At 42.9% G+C, this 16,295-nt stretch overlaps 1 protein-coding gene across 2 annotated transcripts in view; it reads left to right on the top strand.

The window, feature by feature from the left end:
* The window catches only part of LOC149471089 (smoothelin-like protein 2), a 179,627-nt gene that overhangs the window by 120,247 nt on the left and 43,085 nt on the right, over nucleotides 1-16,295 (top strand). For both annotated transcript variants that reach the window (XM_089657479.1, XM_089657488.1), the window contains one exon: nucleotides 9,529-9,646. In XM_089657479.1, coding sequence (XP_089513605.1) covers nucleotides 9,529-9,646 — 118 coding nt within the window. The remainder of the gene's footprint in view (nucleotides 1-9,528; nucleotides 9,647-16,295) is intronic.

The following is a 16,295-nucleotide window of genomic DNA, read 5'->3' as shown; positions in this document are numbered from 1 at the left end:
TTACTCTATAATGCATATCTGTGCATATTCTGTCCCAGTGATAGATGCATGAGGAGATCATGTTATAATAAAATGGGTTTAGAATTGGTATGTGATTGGTGACTACTGGCAAATTCATTTTCTCATGTTCTGATAACGCTGTGTGTACACGGGCTAAAGGCAGACAGTGGTAAATGGTTAATGGGTAGTTCTGAATTGTTATATACTTTATACTTTGGTAACTTAATTATACACATATTGAAGTGCATTGAAAGTGTTCCTCTTGGCAATGCAATCTTTGTTCTGCAAAGCTTGAAGCGTCTGCATATTTGAATGACAGGTAGTGGATTATCTCCTGGGTAAATATGTACTGGGCAATAATCTTGTGTGTACACGCTTGCACTACTTTAGCTGCTTGTGTTTTATTATTCTTTGTGTCGTATAATTGCATAGGCATACAGCCTTAATAGAGTGTTACAGTTTGTTGATGACTTAATAGTGTTACAGTTTGTATAAAATAGCACATCATTCTTTAAACAAGCAAGCTCTTCCTCCATGAAGACTTCGATGACATACTTTGAGTTTCTTTAAATCTCAACTCCAGGCAAATAAAAAAAAAATATCCCTTGCAGTGGGGCTTTGTCTAGGCTAGGGGAACAATAAAAGGAAATATACTTACCCAATTCTCCGCTCCTCCCCACAGCTAGATCGGTCCCTTCAGCTTCTGCACCCCTGCACTCTACCAATTTAGGGTCCTAGTCAGGGTGTATTTGATTTAAATCACAATTTAAAGATTTAAATCACTAGTGATTTAAATCATAATTTTTAAAGAGAAACTGTCATCTCTGTGCCACAGCGGCTCCTCCTCCAACCTGCTGTTGACTCACTTACCGTCCCATTCACTTTAATGGGATGGCTGGTGATGTGGCAGTGACACAACAAGGTGAGGGACATGGCGGCAGCAGGTGCGTGGATGCCCGCTAACAGCCGCTGCCATGATCCAAATTACAGGTGCTCTTTAAATGCAATTAATCTGACTCATTCTTGCTGGTAGTTAGAATCTTTAATATTTGCAAACCAAATGAAAATTTCTTTTTTAGAAACATAAGCTGTCAGGTTAGTAAAATGGCGTTATCAGAACCAATTTTAGGTTAATCACACATAGCTGGAGAACTACTCAAATTCTTTTATTTCATGTTTTTTCTCACGGTTACTGGGAAATTGTGTGAATGCATCAATGCAGTGCATGTTATCTCAGCTTGCAGAGCTTGGATTCATTGAATGAGTTTACCAAAAAGGTAAATATTGCAGAATATACAGCCTCAAGCTACTTAACTAAGCTCAATTTCATGCTGAATAAACTAAATTATTAGTTTTCTACTTAAGATACATTATCTTTAGATATTTTTACTCTAAAAGCATTTTATTAAAATAAATTTGATAAAAATAAAAAAAAATCCAATTTAAATTAAAAAAATAAGATTTTATTTATTTTTTTAAGTCATTGATTTTTATGTACCCTGGTCCTAATGTCATCAAGACCACAGCCCTGCTCAGGATGTGAGGATGCCGAAGGACAGGTCACCTGATCTTGGGGGACAAAATGAGCTATAATACTTGCACTGCAGGTACAGCCGGGCTGCAGGGGATAATTTTTTTCCTACTCCGAGTTGGGCTTTAAGGCGTAAGCTACTGCTTCTTTTTGGACGATAAGCTTTGCTGTGATTGCAGCTCGATTTATCGCCGACAGTCACAACAGAACTGCATGGCATTCAGGTGCCATTGAAAATGAATGGCCCCTAAACCGGTATGGTGCATTTTTCCACTATTGCAGTGTTTTGAGATCGCAGGCAGAATCGTAAAGATTCTGCCTGAGATCCTAAAACGCCAGATGTGAACGGGTGACTCTATTACAAAAATGAAAGGTGAAACAAAAGAAGTATCTGGAAATAAGAAGGTAAATGCCTAACTCTCCCTCTGCCTGCACCACAGAACCTCTCTGGAAGTCTCTAAAGAAACTGGAACTTCTGGAAGTGTCAGTCTCCTATGTCCCCTGAAATGCTTGGTGGTGTATCAATCATGCACACATTGATGGACACGGTCATCCATTTTGCTCCAAACCCCTCCATTTTGTATCTCTCTCTCCCAAATCAGATTCCTCTGATATCCCTCCTCCCTCTCTTTTGAGTGACGTGGTCTGGATGATGACAGAGATCACAGGCAGCAAACTCATTGGGAGGGCGTCATGGCTATAAACCTTACTAGCTGGTGCCCCTATGTCTGTGAGACTCTTGCTGGAGAAGGGATCGTAAAACCATAAACCAGCCCTTACGGAGCTTCAAAGACATTCCAGGTAGTCGTAAAAACAGACCTACATTTAATAACTCACTTTTCCATATAATTTTATATCTTCAAATAAGACATAATTACATAAACATATTCGGACGGCTCACTTTAAGCCAAGTTGCCTGGTATATTACACCTCTTAGCTGGCATATACAGGAGAGCAGAAAATTATATCTCCTTAACCATCCAAGCAGGTATCTCATATTTCATATGTAGACTTTTAGCAGAAGGTTCTGCGTATTAATCTACTCGTGGATAGAATGTTATATGTATCCAGGGTAAGTCATGAACCATAGTATAAACTAGGAGGGATTTTTGGTCATAGCTTGGGTCTCCGCCTGCCACACTCGCCCAAATGAGGCGATTGGTTCTCTGCTTCAGGGAGACACCCTGCTCAGTTCCTAGATAAAGGCTGTGATGCTTGAAGTTAAGCTAAGCTGAGTTGAAGTTGAAGATTCTCCCTTTTAACATCGGAACTAACTTTGGGAGATAAAGCATCCTTTTGGCTCTGAAACCTGATCTGCTTAAAACCAAGGCTGACTGCAAGTACTTTATCCCTCTAAACTTCTTTCTGTTATCTCTTTGCTGTGCTATTGCTTTCTGTATATTTAGATATATATATATTGGCTACATCTTTTTCTGTAAATATTTTTATTGCACCCTTTTGACCTTTTAGTAACAAATCTCACTTTCTAAAAGTGTTGAACTGTTTCTAAAACTCTTTAATGCAAATAAGGAATCCCTGCCTCTGAAAAGCGCTACTGTGTGTGTTTTAAACTTTGGTTTATCTCTGCCTGCGGTGACAGTGGTATACCGACGATTATTCAAACATCATAGTGTTATTGCTGATATTGCCGAGTTTCCTCTTTCTCTGTACAAAAAGGAGGTGGTGGCAGTGTGAAGGGTTAATTGCGTAATTAACCTGACCCAGTAACAATCGCTCCCAGGCTGCCGGCACACAGGTTGTGGTCCATTAGCTGGAAAATCTTGCAGGGTGCAGATGGGCGTGGCATTGTTGCGCACGTGACAGCGCAGTTTTAGATTGGCTAGTCCTTTGGTCACGAGTTTGGTGAGGAGGGCTGGGCTCTGACGCCGCGATCGTCACAGGTGGCTCCAACCAACAACAGCTACATCCGTGCTAAATACCATAGTGCAGCTGAGGACACAGGATATAGATACCTCCAAAAGTCAGCTTCTGCATTATATCTGGGGGATGATTCCTCACTGGAATGGTGTCTTTTACTACCTTCTTTACAGGTACTACTTTTCAGGGCCGCAGTTAGAAATCATGGGGCCCCGTACAGCCTACCTGACAGGGCCCCCTTTCACCCTACCCTCGACTCCACCCCTGGCCCCTCCCTTGAACTCGTCTGGAAACAATATGCAGCTTTGTCTTGTATGCAGTAGAAAGGGGAGCAGTTACAAATACAGGTGTAAATAAAGTGTAAGCCTACGGGACTAAGGGCTTTTTCTCAGAAAATAGGTGCAGAAACTCAAACATGCCCCCATCGCATCACTGGCCATCAACATCCACAAAACCCCCTCGCCAGTGTGCTACATACAGAAAGCAGAAGTCGAGGTTTCAGGATTGGGCTAGGTACAGAGTGGGGGGGTTCAGGATTGGGCTAGGTACAGAGTGGGGGGGTTCAGGATTGGGCTAGGTACAGAGTGGGGGGGTTCAGGATTGGGCTAGGTACAGAGTGGGGGGGGTTCAGGATTGGGCTAGGTACAGAGTGGGGGGGTTCAGGATTGGGCTAGGTACAGAGTGGGGGGGTTCAGGATTGGGCTAGGTACAGAGTGGGGGAATTCAGGATTGGGTTAGGTACAGAGTGAGGGGGTTCAGGATTGGGCTAGGTGCAGGATTCAGGAGTGTGTTATGTACAGAGTGCAGGTCTGCATATCTCACAGGCCAGTTAACATAACAACTCCCCCCCCCCCCCCCAATACAGAGTTCTCCTCCCAAATTTCTCGCTGCCCAGTGCAGAGTGTCCCTCTCCTCCTCTTCCAGACATTTCTTCTCCCTGTCCAATACACTGCACTTCTCTACCCCACAGAAGGGAATGTACTGTAACTTACAGTAGGGAGTCAGGCTGCCGACCTGGGCTTTTGTGGATGCTGTGGGTGCAAGGCTGGAGCTTTGTGCATACCCCTCCCCCTCCTTCACTCCACCCCCTCTTTCACGCCAAGTACCCCCCCTCCTCAGTTGGATGTGCAGGGAGAGCATGAAGGGTTTAGTGTGCCGCTGGGAGAAGATCGCCGTCACTTATAAAGCACAGAAGCCGGGCTTCTGTGTTTTATAAGTGACAGCTGACAGTCATGAGTGGCAATGCAAGTGGCCAGCGCTGGAGGTCTTAAGATGAAACTTGAAGTTGCTGGCTGGCCAGGCTCCCCCTGTCACAGTGAAGGGCCTGGGACACCTGCAGGAGGCTTGGAGGTACCCCCTTATCAGCATCCCTGCTTCTTTTATTTCAACCTTTAATTTTGCAACAGTTACTGTTTTTTTAAAAATGATTATTATACAGGATTTATATAGCGCCAACAGTTTACGCAGCGCTTTTCAACATAAGGGAAGACGGTGTACGTTTAGTGACTTTAATCCTAATAAACTGTTTTGTGCTTTATAGCAGGCACCTGCACAAATCTTGCGTTTTCTTCCCATCATTCTAACCCTATGTATGCAGGGTTCAGCTTCCTGTTGAATACAAGCAGAGTACATAGCTGGCTTGTAATATTCCCCAGGATGGTTTCCTGATGGTGTTTTCTGCAGGCTGACCAATGTCCATTGCTTGTATGTAAAAATCAGACCTGCTCATCACTGTTGGATCATCATTGTGCTTTTTCCACAATCCACAGTGTTTATTTTACTTAGGGCCCTATACTTAAGTTGTGTATCTGTATGTTTATCCCCAAGTGGCCTAGTTTATATTCCTCATTGTGATTATATATTTTCACATACTGTATATACAGCATATACCTAGAGTATATGATCTGTAGATCTGTATTTGTGGGATATTTATAGTAGTAAAGCATGGATCGATATTCGACTGGTTAAGCAGGGACCAGAGAGATTTCTATCCCTGTATGGGTGTTGTGGTTGAACAGAAGTTGATCTACCGATTGTCTTCTGTACAACTGCCCTGTTGGAATATGTTCCTCTCGATTGGTACTGCAGGCTATAGTCTTCAGCGCTGAGCAGTGTATTCTGACAGCAGGGAAATCTCTCCAAATTTCTTCAATCCATATTGAATGTATGAATGGGGGAATTGGGTCAGTTTTTTTGTTCAGCCTGCTGGACTCCACTGACTCATCCTTGACCAGTATGTAAATGTTCAGGTGCTCATTCTTTCATTTTTTTTTCTCCGATAATGCAGAGCAAAGAACATGTAAATAAAGTACATTCCTTATGTTCCTTTTCCAAAAGTTTTTTTTTTTTTTTTTTTTTCTTCTAATTGCGGTGCCGAGTCATTTGAATGGTATGGAAGGATTAGGCATGGCCTCATTAACCCTTCATTTTGTTAATCATGGAGTGTTGAAAGTGAATTATATGACATGTTCGTTCATATCTCTTAGACTGGGCTTGTTACACTCCATTGGTATTGTATGTTATTGAGCGGTTCTGCTATGATTTCCTTGCATATGCAATTATTTATTCTTTTTTTCCAGATCTAGGCACAGAGTTTGTAATTAAGTCTTATACAAGCAATTTGCCCGTTCTCAAATGTGCATTCTGTACGTGGGGTAATTATGGGACATGAGCTGATTTCATTAACATTTAGCAGTGACACTTGGCACAAAAAACTTTCCCTGCTGACTTTGATGCACTTTATCAGCAGTGCGCATAGAACTTTTTCATGGGAAGCAGCAGAGTTTACATGCTCTATTATCTGAAATGTTTTGGTTCCTGATCTGTAGAAAAAAGCACAGTATCGCTTTTATTGCGCTGTACACGCAGCTTAGTATTGTAGCATCCTGTCATTATCAGAAACCCTATTTATTAGCTTTCTGAGCAGATATTAAAGACCAAATTAAAGTTAAAACTTTACTTTTGTTTAATTACTAATTAATGACGACTTTATAATTAATTCCCATCATCAACAGCCTTCCCTGTTCTCCCAGCAGGGACCTTTCCCTGCCACTCCTCCCTCCACTGGACGAATAAAATAGTTCTGCGGGAGGAATTCCCCCATCAGCACGAACTGTGTTGATGAGGGAATCTACCAATTCTCTTTCCTGCAGCTGCGAAAATCGCATTATCAATGGCCGGCTTTAGACCTAATGCCATGCAAGTTGGGATCCCACTTTCCTCCTGGTATGCAAAATGTTAATCCATAAAGGTCTATAGAAATCCATGCCAGGAGGAACCAAGGGATAGGCAAGAAGAGTCAAGGAGGAGACTGATATTTACCTCACCTCTGCACTGTATTTCACTGAGTGGACTTTTACTAAACCTGTCATCAAGCTAAACAATTTAAAATGGCCATGTAATTAAATAATACATAAACGGTTGTTACCTTTTGTTGAAAACTGCAAAACCATTAGTAGATCCAGAATATATATGGCTAAAATTGTAGAGTTCATTGTTTCCTGCAGAAGTCAAGCATGGCACCACCCCTTTCCAACTCTCAAGCCTCTTTATTGGTCAATATCACATTGAAGAACCTATTGGGAGTCTCTGGAGATGGAAGAAGGCAGGGCCAAGATTGACATAAAAATGCAAGATTTACATATAACTTTGGTTGCTTTATCTCTGAATCTTTTGAACATTTCTAACAAAAACCTGTGCAGCCATATTTAACTGTCCTTTTTGAAAATATATGTAAAATATATATGTAAAAACACTGCTCAAAAAAATTTAAGGAAATATTTTTAAAACGCATCAGATCTCAATGGGGAAAAATCTCATGCTGAATATCTATACTGATATGGACTGGGTAATATGTTAGGAACGTAAGGATGTCCCATCGTTTGATGGAAATGAAAATGATCAACCTACAGAGGACTGTATTCAAAGACACCCTGAAAATCAAAGTGAAAAAATGATGCAACAGGATAGTCCATTTTGCTGTAATTTCATTGCAGCAACTCAGAATGGTACTCAGTAGTGTGTATTGCCCCCACGTGCTTGTATGCATGCCTGACAAAGTTGGGGCATGCTCCTAATGAGACGACAGATGGTGTCCTGGGGTATTTTCTCCAAGATCTGGACCAGGGCATCACTGAGCTCCTGGACAGTCGGAGGTGCAATCTGGCAGCGTCTGATGGACCGAAACATGATATCCCAGAGGTATTCTATTGGATTTAGGTCAGGCGAGTGTGGGGGCCATTCAATGGTATCAATTCCTTGATCCTCCAAAAACTGCCTGCATACTATCGCCACATGAGGTCGGGCATTGTCATGCACCAGGAGGAACCCAGGACCCACTGCACCAGCGTAGGGTCTGACAATGGGTCCAAGGATTTCATCCTGATACCTAATGCCAGTCAGGTGCCGTTGTCTAGCCTGTAGAGGTCTGTGTGTCCCTCTATGGCACGGGTGTCAAGCTGGTGACCCTCCAGCTGTTGTGGAACTACAAGTCCCATGTGCCATTGCAAGACCCACAGTTACAAGCATGACTCCCACAGGCAGAGGAATGATGGGACTTGTAGTTCCGCAACAGCTGGAGGGCCGCCAGTGTGACACCTCTTCTCTATGGATATGCCTTCCCAGACCATCACTGACTCACCACCAAAACAGTCATGCTGAACGATGTTACAGGCAGCATAACTCTCTTTACGGCTTCTCCAGACCCTTTCATGTCTGTCACATGTGCTCAGGGTGAACCTGCTCTTATCTGTGAAAAGCAAGGTACCAGTGGTGAACCTGCCAATTCTGGTGTTCAATGGCAAATACCAATCGAGATCTGTGGTGCTGGGCAGTGAGCACAGGGCCCACTAGAGGATGTCAGGCTCTCAGACCACCCTCATGAAGTCTGTTTCTGATTGTTTAGTCAGAGATATTCACACCAGTGGCCTGCTGGAGGTCATTTTGTAGGCCTCTGGCAGTCCTCATCCTGTTCCTCCTTGCACAAAGGAGCAGATACCTGTCCTGCTGATGGGTTAAGGACCTTCTATGGCCCTGTCCCGCTTTCCTAGAGTAACTGCCTGTCTCCTGGAATCTCCTCCATGCTCTTGAGACTGAGCTCTGGGAGACACAGCAAACCATCTGGTAGTGGCACGTATTGATGTGCCATCCTGGAGGAGTTGGACTGCCTGTGCAACCTCTGTAGTGTCCAGGTATCGCCTCATGCTACCAGTAGTGACACTGACCCTAGCCAAATGCAAAACTAGTGAAAAACAGTCAGAAAAGATGAGTAGGGAAAAAAAAACGTCAGTGGCCCCCACCTGTAAAACCATTCCTGTTTTGGGGTTGTCTCATTGTTGCCCATCTAGTCCACGTGTTGTTAATTTCATTAATACCAAAGCAGCTGAAACTGATTAACAACCCCCTCTGCTACTTAACTGACCAGATCAATATCCCAGGATATTGACTTGATGCTATACTCTGATTAAAAAGTGTTCCTCTAATTTTTTTAGAGCAGTGTATATATCACAAGTAAAATGGGCTTTTTAAGATTGGGGGATTTGTGTATAAATACAATTCCTGTATGTGAATATAAAAATTAGACTATACAACACACTATACATTTTAGGAACAGAGACTTTTTGAATGAATATCCTATATGAGAATATAATAATTTTACATAATAAATACTTATTTACTTATTCTTACCTGAATGTGCACATCTGTTATGACAGGTTAGAGTATTAAATGTTTTATTATCTTACCATCATAGTATTTTTGGTAAAGTATGCTGTTTGGTTCTTTATTTTAAATATTTTATTTCTGTAGGGAGAATATTAAAAATTTGCACTTGCTGATATTGGCAATACATTTGATAAAGTGTAAGCTGTTTGGTTTCATAATTTAATGTATCTCTTTTAAGTATGTGATAATATTGTTCTGAGTACTATTTTAGTTTTGGAAGCAGTGTTTAATATTGTTATTATTATATACTTAAAGTATTAGCTCTATTTCTCTGCAGAATTGCCTTCTCATTTCCTTTTTAATATCCTCTGTTATATGTATGGGGGAATTCATAGTCCCTCTGTGCTTTAAAAGCAGGTCACTTGATTATTAAACTTTTTTCTCTGTGCTATTTTTAGAGGCAAGGGGGAATCCAAGGTGAAGCTGAAAAGGTCTCAGAGCTTTGGAGTAGCTAGTGCCAGTAGCATTAAACAGATCCTTTTGGAATGGTGCCGATCCAAAACAATTGGCTACAAGGTAATATTTGCTCTTCTGTAATCTATCTGTGTGCACCATTTACTTGTATGCAGAGGGACTGTAGTTGTATTTGCGTAGTCTATTCTCGTTCCTCAATATAGAACACAATTGCAACAGGGGCGTAACTACAGATCATGGGGTACCATAGCAATATTTTGATGGCTCACCCCACCCAGCAACCCTTTTGGTGGCATATGGCATTGTGATAATATCCACTCCACCAACCTGCATCATTGTTGTAAGCATGATGATAACCCCCTCTGCCTGAGCAAGCTCTCTTGGTGCCAGTGTGATGATAACCACTGAGCCAGCTTCATAATCATAACCCCCTTTCCCCTTCCCTTCCGGCATCATTGGTGTCAGGGTGATAACCCCCTGCCCCACCTGGGCAGCTTCATTGGTGTCATTGTAACAAAACCCCCCTCCCCTTCCTCCAGTCAGCTTCATTGGTGTCATTGTAACAATACCCCCCCTCCCCTTCCTCAACTCAACTTCATTGGTGCCATTGTAACAATACACCCTCCCCTTCCTTCAGTCCGCTTCATTGGTGTCAGTGTAACAATACCCCCCTCCCCTTCCTCCAGTCAGCTTCATTGGTGTCAGTGTATCAATACCCCCCTCCCCTTCCTCCAGTCAGCTTCATTGGTGTCAGTGTAATTATAGTCATATTCACCCCCCTCACCTATCTTCAATAGGTTAACTGTAATAACCTCCCCTACACAGCTAGCTTCATTAAGGTTTGTGTGATTAACCCATTGGTGTCAGTGTTTAAATACCACCCACCTTCCCTCATACTAGCTGGTAGCTTGCAGAGAAAGACAGTACCTCCAGAATGTGGTGCCAGCCAGCAATCTCCTTCTCAGCAGTGTCTGCTGGCTCTAACTTATAACGTTGGTTCATTGTGGACTGGCAGCAAATAGAGATTGCTGAGAGGTGCACTGGCTGTTACAGTTAAGCCATTGCAGGTAATACCCTGGCATATAGACCTGAAGAGATCCCCATCCTGGTTCTGAGCAGGTCCCCCTCTGCAACAAGCCCTTTAAGCCCCTAACACGTTGAGAATATTAGACAAGTGATCGTCTGTTTTTTTTAGGGGGGGTTTATTTTGTTTTTTTGCATGCTAGTCTCGTATCGAAAGTGAAGAGGTTACTAAAGTTACGAAAAGTCTTGTATGACAGAAAGAAATTTCAGAAGCGATGTAATGTGTTTGTATTGTATTTTTGGACAAACACCCGATTGAACAAAAATCTCACTGTCTGGTATGGTACGGTAAAAAGGTTTGTTCTTGTCCCTTAAAATAATTTCTAACAAAAGTTGTGTACTAACGATCAGATTACGGTACGATTGCTTCGAAAGTGGTATTTTTTGTACAATTTTCTGATTGTTTCTTCTAAGCTTTAGTGGCTGCATTGGTTGCTATGACTGTAATTCCCCCAGTTTATTGCAATGCTCCCACTTGTATAAACTGATCAAACGGAAATGGATGTTGCAGATTTTGAAGGTTTGATTTAGCTATTTTGCTTACATGTAGCCAGGAAAGTAATTAAAAAAAAAAAAAAAAGTTCTGTCCAATGCCAAGGAGATCATGAGGCGCCACTACTGCCTGCTGTGACACGAGCTTATGCTTTTCTTATGGTACATGTGCGAGGGAAGGATCCACAGGAAAAATGAACAATCAAAATTGCTTGCCATTTACACTCCACGTTCACGTTTCCACTCTTTGCACAAGCCACCTTTTTATTTTTGGATGCTTTGAAATCATTTTAGTAGTACAGTCATCTTCATATTTTTTGTATGATAAACATATGTAAGAATCATGTTTTACTGCATTAAAGGGATAGTTCACCAAAGAACTCCCTATGCAGATAAGGGGTGTCTGTAGATAAAATCAAACTGGGAAGCTCTGACTAAAATTGAATAATGCCCTTGCTATAATTGTAGGCCATTTACATACCTCATGAAGCCTGACTGGTATACTCCCAGGACATTGCCAAGTGAGGCCTACATGTTACTGCTCACCTCCTTCATCACAGCAGTGAACTCTCAGATGCTGAGCTCGGAGCTACTGTTTCAGGGGAGAGAGAGAGCATGTGAGGGGGGTCTGAATGAGAGAAAAAGCTCACTCCTGTGATAGTGAGGGGAGCAGTAATGACTAGGCCTCACTTAGCAACATCCTAGCAACGTCCTGGGACTATTCCAGCCAGGCTTCATGAGGTACAGTAAATGGCCTACACCTATAAAAACTTATTCAGAGACACAGTTTGTTTCTATCCACAGGTGCCCCTTATCTGCTTAGGCAGTTCTTTGGTGAAGGTGAACCTTTAAGGCCCCTTTCATTTGAGCGGACCAATGGGACCTGCCTGTCCATTTTTCAGGTGGACCCGATCGGTCCATCCATAGACTTCTATGGTCCGCTGACACCCGCCAGCATCCGATCCTGTACGCCAGAAACGGACAGATGGGGATCCATTTGAGCAGGCGGATCACGCTGATGGATCCGCCCTGTCTGGAAGGGGCCTAAAGATGATTCCAGGATAATATAAAAACACCAGTAAATATATAAATGAATCTATTTTTAAATGTAACTAATGACAGGATCGTAAGCGTGACATTACTCTTTCTCTGCGGGCTTTGTTTATACAGGAGCCACAGTCAGCAGTACTGCAACAGAGACCAGGACCCCACTACAAAATGACAGCTGTGTTCCAGCCTGTGAGCAGAACACTGACAGCTGTTACTGTATAAACAAACCTGTGGCTTTGTTTATACAGAAGCAATGAAAGCACCCCATGACAAACAGGGACTCCATGAATTAAGGTACCCCTCCTATATAGGCATGAGTTTGCCACACCTAATTATAAATTGAGATACGGCAATGCCCCTCTAAGCCAATTCTTTCAGTTGGACTGTTTAAGCTTTGAGCTACTTGAGAGAGCTGGGAGAGTTTCTATGGGAAGCAATGTGGCTTAACAACGCCGATGCGTTTTGTGAATTTCAGTGATAGGCCCACTTTAAAGTATCGCCTTTATAAAAAAAAACTTTTTTTTTTTTTTTGCAATAAATTTAGTTTCAGTAGTATATGCTATCATTTCCCATATCCACCCCAGTTTCTAAAATTTATAGATGACATTTTATATCAGAACACTATTTTTCCTCAAGGAGCATTTTAGGCACATTAAGGACATCCTGCACTGTAGGCAGCTAGAGTACATGGACATACATTTTTATTTCCTCCTCATCCATTGAGGGATACAGGAATGCAAACACTTTTGGGTTATACTGCTACCTACAGGAGGACTGGACACTGGCAAACAAAAAAAATTTAAGCTAATGAAGGATAATTCTACTTCAGTGAAGAGGAAGCACCATCCTGCTGCTGGTCCTTATTACACCCAGTTTCTGATCTGTTACCACTGCCCACCTACAGTGATCTAGTCACCTTAAGCCGCCCAACACTCATTCGAACCAGATGTCTGGGTTTGTGAGCAACTGAGGCCTTGCACCATACTGGGCCTAGTTGTATTATTGCTATAAGGCACAACATGTCTTCACATAGACACTGAGGAGGCTTTACTGTTGCTATAGGTGCCTCCAGCCTATATTTCTCTAAAGGTTCTGAGGCTGTTTGCTCACTATCCTCCAAGGGAGCCAGCACTTTATTTCTGGAACTGCTATAGTTTTAGGGACCATATCATCCCACTGTCCCCTGTCCTGTACATTATCCTGTCTTTATGCACATTGACTGTAGGGGCCCTAAACATGCTCCAGCACTATCCTCTGCAAAACCTAGCTTAGACCCTCCTGTGTCCTTGTATCATGCCAGGTTATTGGTCCCTCTGACCATCTCTGACTCACATTCTGAGTCCCACCACTCTATCTCAGAGACTGTATTTGAGACACAGCAATCTCCTGCCAACACTTCACTGTTTCAGACCTCAATAATACAGTGTGTACCAACCTACTTTTGGGTGTCAGTCTGCTGTCTCTATCCTTGGATCATTCAGATCTCCCACAGCTGTGAAGAACTTTCTATTATTATTCCTCTATTTGGACTGGAAGCACCCTAAAGGATCCTGGGCCCCACATTTGCATGTTTAAAAGCTGTTGTTTATTGAGAGGGGTTCATTCAACAGTGGTCTGTTCCCAGAGTGGATCCACCAGTGATCCACTATAACAGGCACACCACTGGACAAAGAAGAAGATGTGCTTACCTTAAGGATTCTGACAGGCAGCTAGAATCCTTCCTTGTGTCCCAGTTTGAACTGAATTGTTCTGCCCTGTGTCTTGTGCTTGCAGTGACTTTGAAATGTATACATTTTTATTGGGTACAACAGCAAAACATCCAACAATCCATCAGTTTGATATATGACATACAGGCAAAACAGGTTCAATAAGCAGGATCCATACAAAGGTAAACTGGATCAAGTACATACAGTAATCCTCCAGGTAGAAGGTTCCACCTGGTCTGGTCTGTAGAGATCCCTCAACTGCATGGGTAGATCCCTGCTTCATAGAAAATAGTATAGAACAAATGCCTGGAACCTTATGCATCAGTTATGGGTTGTTACAAGCATTTTGGTCCCACGCTTGATACTATCATCAAAAATTTCACTGGAGGTAAGAGGGTACTCCTGCCCTAACATAAGAGGTCCAAGGAGAGGTTGGCTAACTCCCATTCTTTTCCATCCTCTAATGTGCGGTAGGCACCTGAAGACCCTCACTTTCAGGCAGCCAATAAAGCTTGAAGTCAAAGACCATCTAAGCCCTCTAAAAAAACTTTTGGCTTGAAGGGGCACCCCTGCTTCTACAAGTTGGAGGATTGTGAATCCTTGCAGGCCCTTAGGGAGTTTCCTACACTTGGGTCCAGAGAGCCCCCTTTTTTGCCCCAAGGCTAATCCCTTGCCTCAGGTGCCCCCTTCAGGTGCTCCTTACTGTTGTCCCTGAATGGAACCCTGCACCTTCTTCAGACCCTGGCTCCAGTTCAGATATTATTCGGGTTCTGGAGCTGTGCCCTATCTGGGCCTCCACTTCCTTCTTCAGTAATATTCACTATCCTTGGGACAAGATAAGCTGCTTGTACTACATGAAACCTCCCTAGTGTCCCTCCTCAGTTGAGGGAGTCCCTGACCCACAGGGTCAGCTTGGGCTGTTCCCCATCTAATTCTGGTTGTGCAAGATGTCCTGCTCTGTCTTTGAGCATTGGCCTTTGTATTTAGTTTAGTGCCTTTTCCTGGCATCCCCACTGCAGAATGTTCAAATGGCCTCCAGTTAAAATAATTGGCTTTGTGGATCCTTGTAATCAGTATCTTCACAAGGAACCGAACATCTGCAAGGTGTGGCCATTTCAGGTTTCATCTGGTTCCATTGTTGGCTCCTACCTTTCTTCAGTGGGTGAAACAGTTCAGCTTAAGCCCTCTCTACAAAGGTGCACATGCTTTATTACCCCTAGATCCCGTGGTATCAGGAAAGGAGTTCACCCCTTCTTCTCTATTGCTGGTGCATAAAGTGTTGAGGGAGCTTCCTTTTGAGATGACCTTCCCATCTCCTGTTTTGTTACTCTGTTGTGTTGGTCTTGAGTCTTGTGCAGATCAATGGGCCTATCTCTGTGGACCAAGAAGTTCTGGCACTATCCTTCATTCTCTCCAGGTGGCTAAGGAAGTTTGTTCCCCCCTTGTGCCTGGGAGATTTCATTTGCTGGAGTACCTCAATCCCTGTTGCTTTCATTTGGTTCCACAGAACAGCTAGTTCTCTCTAGGTCAGTGAATTTTGAGTTGAGCAAGTTTCCTTCTTTGGAATGGGTCTATCTCAATGGAACAGGTGGCTCCTGGTATGATCCATCAGCTTCTCTAGGTGTCTGTGGGAGTGTCTTCCCCCTGTGCCTGGGGGATTTCATTCACTGGAGTATCTCCATCACTGGGATTTCAGTCTGGTTCCTAGAACAGTTAGTGCCCTATACATCAGGGGATCCTACCATGTGTAAGTTTCCTGCTTGTGACCCAATTAAACACAGTCTAGGTGTTGCAGCACTTGCATTATTGGGAAGGTGTGAGATGCCTCTCTACAACTGGGGAAGTAAGTTTGTTACTGTACTGGACACTGCTAGGAGTATTAGTTTTGATCTCAAAGGTCTCCCCCAAGCGCAATGCCTTGGAACTGGCTCTCCTCAACTGGAAACCTCTGCACTGAGGAGAGGTTTATACACCTAGGTGTCAACAGACAGAACATATTGGGATTTTTTTCTGTTGATCACAAGTTTATCAGTCTTTATCTTCCAACTCAGGAATTTGTTATTGTTGCACCTGGTTTGGTGAGATCTGGGTGCGTAGCTTTCTTGATGATTCAGATTTGGCACTCCTTTCTGTATAGAGTCATTCTCCATGTGTGGTGATCTTGAGCATCAGGTATATTCCCAGTTTCCTCAATCTGGTCGCATTGATGGGCTGAACCTCATCCGAAATCAAATTTGGCTCCTGGGCTGCAGGTAGTGCCAAATTCTTTTTAGGGGGACTTGTTAGAGGTTATTGCTATTATGCCAACTCCCAGACTGCTTTTGTATGTCCTGACAGTATATGAATTTCTGTTTAATGGGTGAGAAAGAAAAAAGGATTATTGTACTCAACGTAAAATCCCTTACTTGTAATCTATTGAG

Source organism: Staurois parvus, unplaced genomic scaffold (genome assembly GCF_062004578.1).
Source record: "Staurois parvus isolate SC_StPar_1 unplaced genomic scaffold, SC_StPar_1.0 ptg000029l, whole genome shotgun sequence".
NCBI lineage: Eukaryota > Metazoa > Chordata > Amphibia > Anura > Ranidae > Staurois > Staurois parvus.
The sequence above is the reverse complement of the archived record's forward strand: the minus strand, read 5'-3'. Positions and strand labels throughout refer to the sequence as shown.